The sequence below is a fragment of the Netta rufina genome, assembly GCF_964035555.1.
Source record: "Netta rufina genome assembly, chromosome: 3".
Classification (NCBI taxonomy): Eukaryota; Metazoa; Chordata; class Aves; order Anseriformes; family Anatidae; genus Netta; species Netta rufina.
The window spans coordinates 106,815,157-106,832,434 of record NC_140125.1 but is presented as its reverse complement, the minus strand read 5'-3'; the positions used below and the strand labels follow the sequence as shown (position 1 = coordinate 106,832,434).

Here is a 17,278-nt window from a genome sequence, read left to right as displayed (position 1 = left end):
GGTTTTATTTCTTACATCACTGAGACATTTGTATCGCAGGCTGAACTACGCCTTGACTTTCATGCAATTCTTCTGTCATTATGTTAGGCACTGGCCCAGCTGAAATTCTCTCACCTTCCACAGATTGCTATAGATACTGCACATCAAACTATAGCCACCAGCCCTGTCAACGCTACATGAGAAAGAAGAGCAACCTCAGCTCAGTGTGACCTGAAGAAGAATCCTGCCTTGACTAAAGTCAAATAAACTGGGAAAGTTGTCAGAAGGAAAGGTTTACCTCATGTACATATCACAACAGTAGCTGAGAGCCTCTGAACTTCATTTGGGGTGGCCATAGCAGGGTTTCTTACTTCACAGAGGAAAACAGTTGCAGACACAGACAAGTTCCTACAGCACTTTTGCTGTGTGTCTACACTGCAGGACTCCCAAGCAAAGTTCACAGAGCCATACAGGAGATGTCACTGCTCCAGGCCTGCACTTGTGCGCCTGCCCTACCATCCCACTATAAACACTGAGGAGAACATTCTTGATTACCCCAGGGTCTCACCTCAGCTTGGTGCTGCTACATGGTCAGCCTAAAGAGAGCAGATCTACGAACTGGGAAACCCTCAAGATTATCAGTTTTGATACAGCACCTAGTATGGCATAAACATTGAGATAAGTAATGAGCAACTTAGCTCAATTTATTACTCAAAACTTCCTGAGCACTAAAGGAGAACTGTAGAGGTCATATTCAGATATATACTTTAGACAGTTTAACTTACTTGCTGTAATGTCTACACTGACTTAATGGAGAGAAAGGGCCTGGCTGCAGAACCTTGAGAGACCTTGAATTTAAGAGATTATTAAAAATGTCCATACCCACTTTCAGCTCTGTAAGAGAGAGTCCACAGCCAAAGGAAGCCTACACTACAGTGAGGGCTTAACTGTGGATCTCCTTAACTTTAAGCAAGATGCCCTACCTGTTGCGCCATCTTTCCTCCCTAAAATATTCTCCTACTGCAATCCTTCCCCTCCCCAAAACAGGTAACAAGAGAAAAGAGGTTCTGTTTTGGTTCTTGGCTCCTCCCATGACAAGGTTTGCTCTCCTTATTTTTCCCTTAATCTCTGAGGCCTTTGTTCAGCTTTTACTTTAACATCCTATGCAAAACCAAACTTCTCAGGAAAACCATGAGATAAAAATGACATTAAAATATACATTAACTGCAAAAAGACACATGTAAATATCAATCTTCAGAGGAATGCAAGTTTTCACTCTATGTTCTTCCCTTTTTTTTTTTTTTTTTTTTTGATATCATCTTAATCAACTACAGTTTTAACCCTGGTTTGCTTTGTCCTGATTTTACATTAGCCACCCTCTTTCATCGTATGATTCATCAAGGCAACTTACCTCCCATCAGTGCCCACAAAGAAGTAAGCAGAGGACATAGTTTTCAATGTCACTTTTTCTAAAAGTGTCTGGGTTAGCAATAAGTGCAGTTATAAGTTCAGCAAAGTCCATGTGCAATTAATGTGTCAAGAGTGTATTAATGTGTTCAAAGGATTAAAGAGCAGCACAGAAAAGAGGGAGAACAACTGTTCTACCTGTCTGGAGGAGAAAAGTGAGAAGATTGATGAGGACAAGAGTTAGATAGGCCTCCATCTGCTGGAACAGTGAGAAGAGAGGATTGCCCTGCACAATCTATAGGCTTACTGGACAGCACAACATGTTGGTAGGAAAAAAAAAACAGGGTGTCATTATTCACAAGTGCTAATTAACACAAGCTCTTTGTGTATTAGCTACATGAATGCGTGAATCTAGAGTTTTCAAAATCCAGAATATCGCAATTCAAAAACAAAGAGAACATACAGTTCAAAGAGCCACAGAAGGGGCAGGGTATTGATACATGTTATCATCAGACTAACAAAGCTAATCTCATTAAGCTTTACAGAGAAAGCTTCTTCTAGAATGCAATTCAAAACACCTAAATTAAGCCGTTGCTCTGAAATCATCTGCTTGCTCTCATTTCTTCCATTCCTCACCCACAGAGGCAGTGTATTAAGATAAGATTAACAATAAAGTCTTATAAATACCTCCCCACTCCAACAGTCTCCATGAAGATGGAGGGCATGTGTGCACAGCCACATACACAGACACACTTTATTTAGACTATAATGCAATGTAACTGAAATCAAGTTAAGAACTATCCATTTTTCACAGTGTTCCATAGACACAAGAAAGGAGATCCAAACTGATCTGCTTTGACATTAGATCATCTTTACGGTCCCTTCCAACCCAAAGGTATACACATGCACACAAACACACATACAGGAAAAAGCAAGCAAGTTACTGTATGTGTTCTTTCACATAATAAATATTTTCTATCTACCATTGCAATTCATTAGATTAGCTTTAAAAATGGACCCAAGAAGCTCATATTCATGGTCACTAAAAAGCAGTATTTTTATACATCAGCTCTGATTTTGCAAGGAGTATACACAAAGTACTGAATATTTATGTCTGCACTCACTGAAGTCCTTAAAAGGTACGTGCTTCAGGCAAAGATTCAGCATTCATAAAATGATCATCCTCTCTAAAGTATTTACATGCAAGCAGTGTAATCAACAGATATAAATATTGTTTACAATATCTGGGCCAGCACTTGTATGTATGCATTTGTTGAATCAACGACAGAGTTAATATGAAGTTATTGTACACTGATTTCATCTAGCAGCTGACAGGGACCATGGTTGGCAACAATTTTTTGTAAGACTTCATACAGCAGTAGCATAAAAGAAATTAATGGAAAGAGGACAGTAATCTAGAACTGCACTATCACAAAAATTACCTTTGAAGAGGAGACCATTCTCCATCTGAATGAGGATAAGATGAAGACTGAGAATATGTAGAAACTACAGGAGCCGTTATGTCAGATACTTCATCAACAAACACATCCGGAACAGGGATCCTAGGTACAGGGAAAGACATGACATTTAAAAACATACTTGATTACCCAACTGATACATACTCCAGATAACAGGGGAAAAAAATAGTGCAGAGAAGAATTAGTCTAACGTGAACTAAAAGGAGATAAAGAGATAAATGTTATCTGATTCACACCTTCTAGTGCACAGCGTAATTGAACATTGTTTTTGTTTTCAGTGTTATTTTCATTATTTTTGTTAGTGACATTCCTGATGGCTTTCTAGCCTAAAGCTTTTTCTTAGAAAAACATGTTCATCAGCCATGTGTACTGACATATACAGAAATTACTGTCAGAAGGTACAGAATGGAACATAAACCTAACATTACGTTTCTATTATATATCTCAATTCTGCTCTAATACCTTGAATTGTCCAATGGTTCCTTTTCTTCCTCAGAGCTAATCTCTATAGGAAACATGTCTTCATCTTCTGACGTGTCTCCATTGTCTTCTCTTTTTAAGCTGTCTATTTTATGAGTAGATTTCCTCCTCTTTTTCCTCCTTTTTTTCACAGAGCTACAAACTGGAGATGTTTCTGTACCAGTCTGGGATCCATGAGCTTGGGGCGATACTTGTGAGGATGCACTGTTGTCCGGGTTTCTTATCCTGTCAATGGAGTTCCTCTTCAGCTGAGCTTCCATTAAAGCAGTTCCCTCAGATATAATAGGGGATGTAGAGAGATGGTAAGGAATTACCTCCTGAGAAAGCAAAAATCCAAAGCATGTAACGTATTAGTTCCTCTGCTAGACATAAATCTAGTTTTAAATTCTATGCACAATTACTGAAAGACATTTACTCTTCAGAAAAGTAACTAAGATTTAGCATCTGGATGCTCAGCATGATCCTGTAGCACATGGCAACTGTTCCATAGATGCATCTCCCTAAACAAGCCAGGAACAATACTCTTAACAAAGAGGATCTAATATTAGCCAGTTAATGGCATGAGTCTCTATTCACCTGATGCCAGATGCAGAGCAGAAACAAAATCCTACTTTTTAACATGAACAGTTTGTAAAATCCAATTTTCCTTCGCAACTCAAAGATACCAGTCAAGGTAGGTCAACAGTTTATAACTAGGTCACATGAACAGTCTCATATGCACACATATGTACATATGTTCTCATATGTACACAACTCTAGACACAAATGGAAGCATTTCTAGCCATTTTCAGTCACCAAGTAACTGTTAGCACATAGAAGACTTTATAAAGATATAAAGATGAAAACACCCCATGGGCAGAAATCCCACCTGAAACTCGTAGCGTACTCAGTAGAAAAATTTGAACATTCATCCCACCTTTAAGGGGCTTTTTCTATGTTAGATTACATTACATGTGAACTACTCAAAACTAGCATGACCATAACTTACAAAGACTAGTAACTTACAATCACATAGCTTAACAGTAGCATTCTCCTTTAAATATAATTCCACATGAATAGTAGTTATAAGACCACATCTTTGGTGAATACCAGAATTACTAGAATTACTCTGTGCACAGAAGTTTAAAAGGCATGTGCACTTTGTACTGGCAATCTGCTGAGTATATGCATTCAAAGCAAATATTTCTGCAAAAACAGGTCCATGGGAATATCATCCTTTGTTGCTCATATGTTTGGATCGTATGAACTGTGTACAAGTTATTCTGTTCATACACTGACATGCATATAAACTCTGATATTTTTAGTTATGTGACTACTTACTTCAGATTGTTCCAACCTCAGCAATTTAAAAAATAAATAAATATATATATACATGTATTTATCTATAAAAGCTGCATAGTATTGAATTTCCATAGCAGAAAAATGTCCAGAAACTTCCAAAATTATAGAATGGATAAAGATACGTTCTTCAACAAAATTCCTAAAATTAAAACTGATCTTGATAAGTAAGCATTGAATATTAACAAACTAAAATTTTGACTCTTACCTTATCATTATCCATCTCCTGAACAAAAAAGGCCTCTCCATTGTCTCCTAGTTTCATGTGTAAATCTACAGCCTCTCCATTAATTTCTATGTCAACCTGGAAGAAAATAACATTTTGTTTAACTAAAAATAAAGTTATTTCTGGTATACAGTTTCTGTTCGGCTATCCTACTATTGTCACAGGACAAATGCTTCTCAGAGAAGCATAGGAAACCTTGTAATAAACACAAACTCCTGTTTCACTCCCCACCCCTTAACAAGGCCATCAATTGTCAGTATGTTGTCCTAATTTGTTGAGCTCACCAGTGTCTTGCTCCTCTACTCAGGAAGGTATATATCCATTACATAAAGTCCTGAATCTTTTTAAATGTAATTCTTTATTTTTCATTCATCACATAAATCTTTTCTCCTTTTTAATTCATAGCCTAATTTTGCATCGTTCAAAAAGTACTTCCACTTGGAAATTCTTAATATCCTGCCTTTCAAATTCATTAGACAGACACTATGAGAAGCACAAATAAAAACTGATTTATATTCTCTACACAATTCACATATTGATTTTTTTTTCCACATGTTTACCTCAATGCTGTACAGCCCCAGCCATTTCCATTTCTTCCCAGGAGGATCTCTCTCTTTGCCTATAACCATTTTTGCCACAAAATCCATTTTCACAGTATTCTGGGGGGCACTTGGACAACCCTACATTATTGTTATATTTCAGGACACAGGATATTCTTGCCATAGTAACAATTTTAATTTTTATCCATCCTAAATATTTGTATTCCTTTCTGATTCATGTAAAAATTGAACAACGTGCATGGTGACATTTGAATCTTTCTGCTGAACAATTATAGCTACCATTAGAACTCGGACTATATGTAGTTACACAATATTTCCTAAAATAATCTGCCATGCTTTAGTCACTGGCAACTTCTCATCTGATATCATGTTGCCAGGTCATTCAGCTTGATTATATTTATCTAAAGTCCTCACAGCTTTTTCTAGCTTCAACTGACTTTAACATTCTGTTATCTGAAAGTATTACTTCAATATCAATTCCCTTTTTGTAACTATCAATACACATGTAAAACAAAGGGGTCTTAATACCTAGTCAATAATGAAATTGGGTACATGCCCAAATTAGCACAATCAAAATTTTGCTCTGCTGAAAATAAATACTATAAATGCCTTTTTTTATATATTATTATTATTACAAATGTTTTTTGTCTATTATGTCTTACATTGTCTATGACGTCTTATAAATTACACTTTGAAATGCAACAAGCATTTTAATCAAAGCTTGCCTCGATTTGAGCGTATTGTAAAGACTGTCTGAAGAAAACCTGGACTTACACAAAATGTTCAGTAACTTTCGTGCCATTCTAGTCAACACACAGACAGAACATATCAATGGTGTGAATTTTCTTACCACTTTCTCCCTAGAACGTAGAACTCCCATTTTCCCAAAGCGTACATGGAAAGGGGAACACTGAAGATTTCCATCCGGCTGACGTACAACGATTATATCTATACATCCCGACAATGTGGCTGGGTTTAGTCCCTTATAGAGCTCCTTCACAGTTACAAACACTTGCCCTGCTAACTGTCCGACGTAATTCATGGTTTGGACCTGAAAAACAAAAGATAAAACAAACAAGGTTTTGTTTCCTGCTTTATATTTTAGAGACACTTGAGACCAAGATATTTCAGATCCCAGCAATGAGATTTTATTTTGTTTCACAAAGTAATAACTGCACATAAATCAGGATTTCCCACCTGATTTATTTTCAGCTGACATGCGTAGAGAGCTATTGAAAGGCAAAGGTAAAAAGGGACCTTTTAACTCAGAGAATTATACAGGTTTCAAAAGTTCATAAAATTAGTTGCATTCAAAACCGCTGTCAGACTTCTAGACTCTGCAACTCATAAAAGTTTCTAATTATCTCTGAAGAGAAAAGCATTACTTCCAAAATAACATCTCCTCCTATCAATTATTGTGCTCTCAGATGGATATGCTTTTCTTGCGTATTTCTACAGGCTTTTAAGGGCAGGGCAAGTGAATGGTTTCTAATTTTCCACTACATTAAAGGCAAAGACTATTCTCCCATTTTACAGGATTTCTCCTGTTAAAAGATTATCATAAGTCAGACACAAAATGGATACATGTTAAGGTTTGACAGGCAACCTTCACTCCAGAACTGCCAAACATTAGAGTGCCGTCTAATGCAACTTTATCATTCTTTTAAAACAGCTTTTTGGTATCAACAGGTTTATTAAAAATTAGGCATATGCTGATGGATGAAATGATTGGCTGGCTGGCTTTATTTCCCCTGCTCATGGATTTGTTTAGCATAGTTTCCCGCTTCTGCTCTGTTAATGCACATCCTGTTTATGCTCCATTAATACACACAGTCCCCTACACGAGACAGGGCACATACTTAGGCACTCAAAAATTCAAAAAGTGTCTCAGAATATGAATGAGTTTGAGCAGGTACCCTCCAGAACACTGGGGACTTTTAATGTCTATTATCTCCCTTATTCTTCTAACACCTCTTGCGGATTACGAGCTACTGCTTTCAGGGAAGTCCTTATGCACTCAGTATAACGCATATGCTTCACATCCAAGTTCTCTGCTGAGCTGTACATCACCTGGAAATCAAAAAAAAAAAAAAAAAAAAAAAAAGAGACACTCGCAGGGCAGGCAATGGTAAAACTCCTGCTGATGGGCATGAGAACAGAGCTGAGCTCAGAGCCTGAGACAGTCCCTGCACTGAGCTCACGGCATGGGTTAAGCAGCAGCATCTGCAGCAACACAGACTCTCTTTCAGCTCTGTTCCCTCAGAAACAACAAAAAGATGCAAGTGTGAAATGCTGTGAAAATAGCTCCAAATTTTAACAGGGATTTATATTTAGAAACAAACAAACAAAAATAATACAATGAAGGTACTACCATTAAAAATTGAAAAGTTAGGAATTTGGATAATTAAGGCTGGTCCTTTCATGTATAACTGTTCTAATTAATGATCACCTGTTTTGTTTTCTTCTTTTTCCACCAGCCCCTCCACATGAGTTGAACCAAAGCTTTGTTTTCTTCTGTGTTTCTATGGCAATACATAAGCACTAGGACACAAACCATGTTCTGATAGGAGAATTATTTATGTTCCTTTGGGTTTTAGGTAGTCATCACTACACTGCTGCTGAAAGTGATGATGCTCTCCCCATTTGACAGTTGGGAAATGGAATCTCAAAAAGATTAAGATTAAAACTAGGCACTAACTTTGGAAACTGAACTGACTTTTTCAAAGTATTTAGCACTACACAAGCTGCTAACTGCTGAAAGATAGATCCCTAAATTCTGCTTGGTGAAGCGTTTCCTCACGGCCCATCCTCAGGCATCTAGAAAGTGCCACCTACTGAAAAGTCAGCATGGGAAAACTTCATGGCAGGAGGAGTCGTCATATTCAGGTCTCCAGCGTTCAACTAGCAGCAGCACTGCTGGGCTCCTACAATTCATATGTTAGTAACATACTTTCCTGAATGCAAATCCAGCAGTGAGCTGTTTCCCAGAGAACCTTAACCATGACACACCCTATGCTGTGTCACAGACTCACAGAACAACAGGTCGGAAGGGACTTGTGGAGGTCACCTGCTCCAAAAGGGTGCTCAAAGGAGGGTCAGCATACACCAGCTTGCCCAGGACTTTGGCCTCATCGGGTTCTCAGTGTCTTCAGGGTGGACATTTCATATCCTCTCCAGGCACTTGTTCCCATGTCTGATTGTCCTCACAGAGACAATTTTCTCCCTAATATCAGAATTTCCCAAGTTGCAACTTGTGTCTATTGCCTCTTGTCCTGTATCTGTGCACCTCGAAGAAGATGCTGGCTCTGGTTTCTCAGTACCTCCCAACAGGTAGCCGAGTACCCTGAAGACAAGCAAAACTAGCTCTCCCTGCCTCTCTGTATAAATCAGGAGCTCCAGCCCCCTAATTATTGTGGTAGCCCTCATCTCAGCTCTTTAAAAAGCAGGTACCACACGCGCAGACCTAAGTTCAGAAAAGAGCCTCCAGAGTACCAGATGTAAGCAAATTTTTTAAATCACCTTTGCTTTGGAAAAATACTTCAGTTTCTATAGGGCATTTTTTCTAACCTAAAGCACAATAAGAAACAGATTTCTTACTGGGATAACATTAAACTTAAAGATGGCTACATTTAGACTTAAAATTACATGGTGTAGGACAGGCCAGTTAATGCTTGGTCTGCACACACAACAAAATTTCTAGGTGCAGCATGGCCACAACTTCCTTTTCCCTGGTGGGGAAGGACCTGCTGGGACAGCACATACACCCCACTTTTCAGGAGGGTTATAGACATAAAATAATAATAAATAAAAAAAAAAGGCTCACGCTTCATCCCAACAAGTCACGCCAGCAGGTCTCCTGATCTCTTAAGCAGAAACTTCTGCAACTATTCTTGCTCATTACAAATCTTAGCCACAGTGCCTGCCCTGTCTCAGGACACAGAGATTATTTTTATACCTGTGAATTCAAAGTTCGACACTACCCTCTCAGGCCTGCTGGCACAGCACTGCCTGCCTCCTCACAGGGGAAGTCCTTAAAAAGTGCCACGTCCAAAGGGCCAGCCGGTGGCGGACACTCCTGTCAGGCCCAACCTGGCCTGTGCAATAAAATCACCACAGGATTAAAACAGACTGGCAGTTAAATCACATAAATCCTGTTTCCTGAGGAAAACACACAGAAATTGTTTTATATTTCCAGTGTAGGGAACAAAAGATGCTGGATTTTTAATGGGGGATAGGTCAGAAGCGGGACTGTGAGGGAGGTACTGTGAGGCCCTTTGGCCTAACTTTTACACAAGCTAACCAAAGCTGGGATTGTTTGGAGTCTGTAGTTTTCAAGTTTATCCTCTGGAACCTAAAGTCAGCCCATACTATGTCAGTACTCCAGGAAACCAGCATTCCTCAAACCCTGGCGAGACTGTGTGTGGTTTTAGAGCAGCATTTCACTCTGGCTGCTCCAAGAAGTCTTTCACTTACTAACCAGGCAGCAGCATCTCCAGCAGTAAACACGGGTTTACGTCATGGCTTTAACCCCCACTGCCTGCTTCTTAATAAGACTGAACTTAGCAAAACTTGGTTCTCGTACCATCGAGGCAAGTTAGTGGACAAAGCGTAAAATATTTTCCTGTGTTGGGAAAATTCAGAATCTTTCTGATCTAAGCGTACAGCAAGAGAGAGCAGTCTGTACAGTTCTGTCACAATTATCAAATGCCCAGAGTCTCTTGGTCTTTGCCAGGAGACTCTCCACAGCCCCACATTATGCATCTATTATGAAATTAGAAGTACTTTCTAGTATAATTTTTTATGTCAAATTAACTACCATCCCCTGCCAGGAGGCTCAGGAAATTTCCAACCCTTTTGAATGTTAAAGACAGCAGTCATTTTTCAGATTTGATCATCTTGAGGAAAAATAAGCAAAAGATAAATAGCTAGGTGTAACTTATTACTTTACAAATTTATTAACTTAGCAAAGACTGACCTAACAAAGTTAATTCTTCAAGTCCCAGCTCTACTGGATGCCACATTTAGTTCAAATGTACCACCATCTAGATCATCTGCTTCTTCTGTACAGGTACCCCAGACTGCCATAATTCCACTGGAAAAGCTGGAAATTATACCCTTCCTGGCCTATTTTTTTCCAGCCCAGCTCTTCCCCATACCATTTCAACTTTCTTTGTTTTATTTTATACCATAAGATGCTGACAGTTATTGGAATCAAAGATACCTTTTGCAAGAGCCAGTGTTTCCTCAGGTGCCACAACACAATGAATAATGGATCTCCAAAAGACATCTGAATTATTTTGGGATACGGGTGCTATTCAACATGCTCCAAAGCCAGACAGCTTTTGAAGAAACATGATTTAGGTAGCATGCCAAAAGGGTAACTAAAAACTCAAACACACTTCCCCTGGAGCATGTGAAAACTCCAGTACAGAAAATTTTGAAAGCAAGACAGACAAACCTCTGCTGGGACTGGTTCAGGAAGAGGCAACCCTCATCTTTGGGACAGAGATTGTCACTGTGCCCATGTCCAAACCGCATCACACGACAGATACAACCATTACCAAGTGATCAACAGTGAATCGATTTAAACTACAAAACCTGCTTTTGGTACATTTTTGGAACAACAGCAGTTCTCAGGCACACAGGCCTAGCAGTTAGTCCATCGGCAGTAGCAGTAGTTAAGGTGCACTGGAGACCACTCCCAAGACCAGCTGAGAGTCGCCTTCTTTTAAAGGTTAAGAGAGCTTTCTAGAATAGATGTGAACAGTGTGTGCTCGCTGGTCCAGCCGCCAAGAACAGCCTTTGGCACTGTTTCAATCATTAGCATGGAGGTAACGTTTAGGTCCCTTCCAACCCTTTTGCCAGGGCTCTGCAGTCCAGACTGTGCACTGGTTTTGCAGGACATGAGAGGAACATTTGCAGCTATGGTAAACGCAACACAAACCAAATGGGTTTTATGTTACAAAACTCAAGGAAAAACACCAGATACGGACATATCTTTTGGTTATGCTTTTAATACATTGGGTCATAATGAGACCGTGGTCCACAACTGAGGTACAAAACAAATTGACTTTTGCTGAGAACTTTTCCTTACAACTTGCAAAATGGTAAAAGGGAGCCAAAACTAACAAGCCAGTGTTCAGTTAAAACAAATCACTGCAGCTCTGCCTCTGACGCCGGAACGATGACAGCTTTACAAGCCTGGTCCATCTGGTCCCCTGGTCTGCCCTTGGTTTCTGTTTTGAAGATGGAAAGCTTGAGAGAGACTGGACTGCACTTGGGGATCAGACTTTGGCCCCTTTTGGTGAATTATTACACTCGCAAAGTAACTGGCAACATTTAAGAGACTCCTAGGTAAGTGCTTACTGCTACTGTTTTATCATGCACTAAACATTTCTTTCCTTGACTCCAAAGCAACTCAGCCTGTTTGCAGTATTGAACACCAACTCCCTCTACAGCAGTTAATGGAATTCTTCTACCGCTGTATTCTTTACTGTGACAAACCTTATCAGAGCTTACATTCGAAAAAGATTTATGATAAAAACATAAGAAAGAGAAGGAAATATTTTAGATGAAGATTCCCTACGGGGATTTTTTTTTTTTTTTCAAAATTAAGATAAACCCTTCATGTCTATATAGAAAGCACAGTAACAATGACTTCTTAACTACAAAAGGTCACAAAATCCAACACTCTATTTTTTTAAAAGAGTTATTTCTGTTCATTAGTGAATGGCCAGCATCTTGTGAAATCACCAACACTGTGTGACTATCACAGTAAAACTTTTTAAATTTTTAACATGTCTGGTTGGAAACGGAAAATCATTAATAACTTTTGAAAGCATTTTTTCTCTACTACCTTCTACACCCAACATCAATCCAACACATGTTCACTGCCATGAATCTCAATCCCACTTTTTTGAATGAATTCCCTGGCAGAACCCAAAAGTTGCACCTGTCTCTCAGACCAAAACCAGAGCCTGGATTTACCTTCTCTACAGAAACAGTGAAGGCACTGTGCAGGACTTAAGCAAGCCTCAGTTTAGGTCCCTCCTTTGCTACAGGATTCATCATCTTGTCAAAATCACTAAGGCTAAGATCTAGAGGATGGTTAACCCCCATCGGTTTCAAGCGGGGTCTATCAGTGTGGCTATATCATGTGGCAGCACACCAAGCTCATCCAAGTAAGACAGAGCCAAACATTCTCCTTGCACATTTTTGTCCTGGGAAAGGGAACCTGGACACACAAGCTCTAAAGGAGCCAAAAGCAGCCACATTCCTGATATAGATGAGCTGTGGGGGGAGAACTCCAGAGCACTCTGCTGGGCCTAGTGTGGTACTGGTTGTTTTGTCCATAGGACAGCAGACTCTAGCACAAATCTGATTATGTGCATTTTTTGTCCATACTTCATCACAGTCACATCGGTCTGAGCCTGACCACATTCCTGCAGGTGATTTGACAATACTTCTCATCAACCAGGGACAGGTGCAATTCACTTGCTCATCCCCAAACAGAAAGCAGCATGTAGCTGGCTCAACACCAGAGTAAGAGCATTTTGCTTCCTGCCAGCAGAAGTACTTTAGGCTTGGGATTATTCTGGGCTTAATTCTATTAGGAACTATTTGACTCCCATTCCAAGTTAGCCATGGACAGTGCCAAAAAATGCGAGTTCTTGTAATGGCCACTGAGTCAAATGGATCAAATGTCAAACCTCTTCCAAGCTGCTTGTCTCTCCCAGAACCTGCTCTCTCACCCAGGCTCGCACCCAGAAACAGACTTTGACTTTCAGGTGACTCGGTTCTGGTATTGCTGAAAATTCCACCACTGCCTTCACTACAATAACTGAAACATTATTTGGTCCAATACTTGATAAAGTTCCCATAAATGGTAGAATATTCTCTTGAGAGCAGCTGAAGCTAAAGCTAAAGACTCAAAACCTGCCTGTAATGAAATCCCACATGAAAACAGAGAGAGGACTGGCCTCTCGTCCCACAGTCAGGGTGGCTACATCCAAGAGAACTACTTCATAACCAGTTTAAGTCTATGACTTAAGACTATGACTGTGGTCACCCACCAACCCCACAACTGTCCCAGTCTTTCCCTGGTGTAGGCACTGAAAACTAACACCACTAAAACCATACAAAATGCACTGACACCCACTTGGTACTGCACTAATAGGATCAAACTTCACAACAAATTGAAAGTACAAACTGATCCTTGAAACCAAGAACTTTTGAAGTAACGAGTGAATATATTGTAGTCACATCTTGTGCTGCTCTACTGTATTGTTCTGATGTCAGAGGAGGAATATAAATCAGAGTGGAAGCACAGCAATAGCTCTGCTCCATGCTGATACCTCATGTGACTCAGTGTCATTTCTTCCAGTGGGATTGGGAAGTAAATCCATTATTTGAACCATACAAGTGTTTTCACAGCTTAAAGTGAGCTCTTAGTATGTTTCAAATACTTTCGAGTCTGTGTGTTCACAGATAAACAAACGTGTACACCTGCACATCCATTGGTATGGAAAAGGGCCAAAGACTGAAACTTACCCAACTCCCTTAAGTAGATGTTATCAGGTGGTCTGTACTCTGAAATGGAGCTATCAGAAAAGCAGAAGGTATCTAAAACAAGGAGAAGATATTTTCATGGCTTGGTGCCTAAAATCATAACATTGCTGAATCCGCTGTCTCCCACCTTTTCTCCAGTTTTTTTGATGGAATTAGGGTCATTTTACTCTAACAGGAGCATATCCGTCTGCCTTCTAACTGGATACACTGATGGCAGCAAAACCTTAGCCACGTAACATCTGTCAATGTTTTTTCCCTAAGACAGCACTGACACAGTTAAAACCACCGAGAAAACGAACAAAGCACACCAAGACCCGTTCCAGACCGAAACGAATACGAGGTTAATGGGCCTGTCGAGCCTGATGACTTTACACGCGAAAGGAGAAATCATTTGCTGGTTACCCTGCAGCATCAGCGCTGGGCTCCCCTTATCGGCACAGGCCTCTGCACAATTCCTCTTCCTGACGGCGATAACAAAAACCCCGCACGGTTCTGCCCCTTCTGCAATCCCCAGAGCCTCCCCAGGGCTGCCTGCCTCCTTCCCTCCTAGCACCGTCGCCCCCTCCACAAAGCACCAAGGCACAAAGCGGCTGCCCAGCCCGCACCGGGGAGGCAGCTGCGGGTCCAGCTCTCCCCATCCATCCCTTCCTCCCCACCGCACAGCCCCGGCACCCACCTCCTCCTCCTCCTCCTCGGCCCAGGCTGCCTGGGGCCGCTCCGCCCGCCGCAGCCACAGCGCCGGGGCCGCCCCGGAGGAGGGACCGGGGCGGGCGTGAAGGGAGCCCCGGGACGGGGCTGACCCTGCCCGGGAGGGACCCGCCTTCTGCCGGGCACGGCCGCTGGGGCTCCCCGGGGTCGTGGGGTGGCTGAGGAGGAAGGCAAGGCCCTGGGTCAACTGCAGGGAGCAGAGTTAACGGGGGAGCGCCTGGGTTTGCTGGGCCTACCCTCCGTGTCCCTGTAGGGCCTGGGAGTAAAGTGCCTGGAGTCTGTCAGGCGAGGTCGGTGAGACCGCTGCCAGAACGGGGGCTGGGTGTGGAGAGCTGGCCCTTTTTGTGGGGACAGCAGTGGTAGTGTTTACTTAAACCATCCCTTCACGTTTGTAAACAATAAGCAGGGAAATAATACACACACACACACACTTTTTTTTTTCACCCCCATCTTGAGGTTTGCTCTTGGGGAAAAGCTGGGAGTGGAAAGGGGGGTTTGTTCTGCCCAGATGCTGAGCAGGTCCTGGAAAGGCAAGGATTACAGTCAGGGCTCACAAATTCAAATGCCGGAGGCACTTCTTTCAGTATCATGGTGCATAATTGTAATGAAAATAAGTTTTTCAGATGCTGGTTCCCTTCCATTAAAACCCTATTGTAACATCCTTTTGCACGGGGTTTCTTATGCAATGAAATTGTGATGTGGATGGCCATTATAAAAATTATCTGATAGAGATAGGTCCATACTTTTCAAGTCAGCAAGCAGAGGTGGGTGGTGTGAAGTGCAAAGCAAATGAGCAGGAAACAGAAAAAAAGAGGACAGAAAACATGCACACGCAAAAGAAAAAAAAAAAAATTATGCGCCTGCCAATGTTAGGCTTGAAAACAAGTTTTTCAGAGGTCTTTTTCATGTGTCTACATGTTCTAGTCCCAGGTACACACAGCTGAAGCCTGGGAAGAGTTCCTTGTTGAGTAATTAGCAATTAAATCTTCCATTTTCTGTTAACTTTCCAGTTATACTGTAAAACAATCTTTCTGCAGTCTCCCCTAATACAGTTCACCCAATTGTAACCCTTTGAACTTCTTTTTCTTCCACAGTTACATGTAGTTTTGTTAATTCTGGCTTAGCACTGGCTAATCTTTGGGCAGTTCACAAGAACAGCTGGGTGATGTAGCCTGATGCACCCTCACAAACTCAAACTCCTGTTTGCTGTTCTCTGTTTCCAGTTACAGAAATACACTAACAATTTCATCTATGTTTTAGAACAAGAAAAAAAAAATCAGCAAAGGCAGTTTCTGCCAGGGCACAACAAACACGGATGTTCATTTATTCCCAAAGACAAAACAATATGCAACTGAGCCCAGAAACACTTGCATTTTCATTTCCCAGGCATATCATATCCAATTCCTTGTCAGCAGTCATTGCAGGTGATGAGACCTGCTGGTGAATAGCCCCATCCCTGCCATAAGTACAAGATGCTGTGCCTGTGCCGCCTGTGGATCCTGACCAGAGCTGTCTGCTGCATTCATGTGGAATGCGATCCTGTATCATGTTCCCTCTGAGTGGGTGGTGTCCTCCAGCTGTAACAGTCCAGGACTGCTTTAACATACCGTTCCACTACAGTCTTTCCCTGCTACATTTAAATAAAAACATAATCATAACATATTGAATCAAAACCACTGTCTTTCCACAGCCTCAGCAACACCCGCCCTTCTCTGCTTCTTTCAGAAATCCAGTAAAGAACCTTACCATTGGAAAATACTGCACTGTGTTCAGCTATTTACCATGTCCAGCCATCTGCTGCTTGACGTAAAATAGCCCACAAAATAATGCTCTACATTTGTAATGGTTCTATGTGATGGGTCATGTTTTCTCTTCCTACGTTGCTGTGAAAATATTGCCATGATAGAAATAAGATGCTGTGAAGAATGCCAAATGCTTGCACAGCAACTATAAGCTTCTTTTAACATCAGGAGATCATCTTAGTGCTGCTGTTCTTACTGCTGGTGTGACCACAGGACAGGACAGTGTTCCTTAGGTTACTTCTGGACCAACCTCTGCCAACTGATTCTGAAATCCTTACTTTTGCAGGACTTTGGCTCACAACTGTTCTCAACAGTTACATCTGTCTAGATAACCAAGCACTAGTACATAATCTTTTATACCATACAATCTTTCCAATGGTCGTGGATGTGGGTTTCTTTCTATTCCTTCACTGATCTGCATCCATCCGTTATGACTCACCTAACTCTTGATTCCTGTCCCAAAAAGCTCACAGTTTGCCTATTCAGTTTGTGTGCTTACAGTTCTGGCACAGTGGAAGTCTAGCCTAGGATCTGGGCTCACAGTTACTATGAAAAGACAAGTAATAAAAGAGTTGACCTGTGTAGTCTTTTGATAATTAATAAAAATGGATTAAAAAAAATATATCGAAAAGCACAGAAAGTTTAATAAAACTCAAGCACAGATTACTAGAAAGTAGTATGCAAGTTTATACAGGAAAAAAAAAAAATCAGTTCTGTCTTGGGGCACTAGAT

At 40.9% G+C, this 17,278-nt stretch overlaps 1 protein-coding gene across 4 annotated transcripts in view; it reads right to left on the bottom strand.

Annotated features, from left to right (window-relative positions):
• The window catches only part of LPIN1 (lipin 1), a 75,559-nt gene that overhangs the window by 30,147 nt on the left and 28,134 nt on the right, over positions 1-17,278 (bottom strand). Inside the window, exons 1-7 of one of the 4 annotated variants that reach the window (XM_084284828.1) lie at positions 14,713-14,770; positions 14,019-14,090; positions 6,319-6,519; positions 4,891-4,986; positions 3,327-3,661; positions 2,829-2,948; positions 1,585-1,692 (exon numbers count right to left, since the gene is read on the bottom strand). In XM_084284828.1, the coding sequence (XP_084140954.1) occupies positions 1,585-1,692; positions 2,829-2,948; positions 3,327-3,661; positions 4,891-4,986; positions 6,319-6,510 (851 nt within the window). In that variant the 5' untranslated portion in view covers positions 6,511-6,519; positions 14,019-14,090; positions 14,713-14,770. Of the gene's footprint in view, positions 1-1,584; positions 1,693-2,828; positions 2,949-3,326; positions 3,662-4,890; positions 4,987-6,318; positions 6,520-14,018; positions 14,091-14,712; positions 14,772-17,278 lie in introns of those variants that run through there. The other 3 variants (XM_084284829.1, XM_084284826.1, XM_084284827.1) reach the window with 3 other exon arrangements.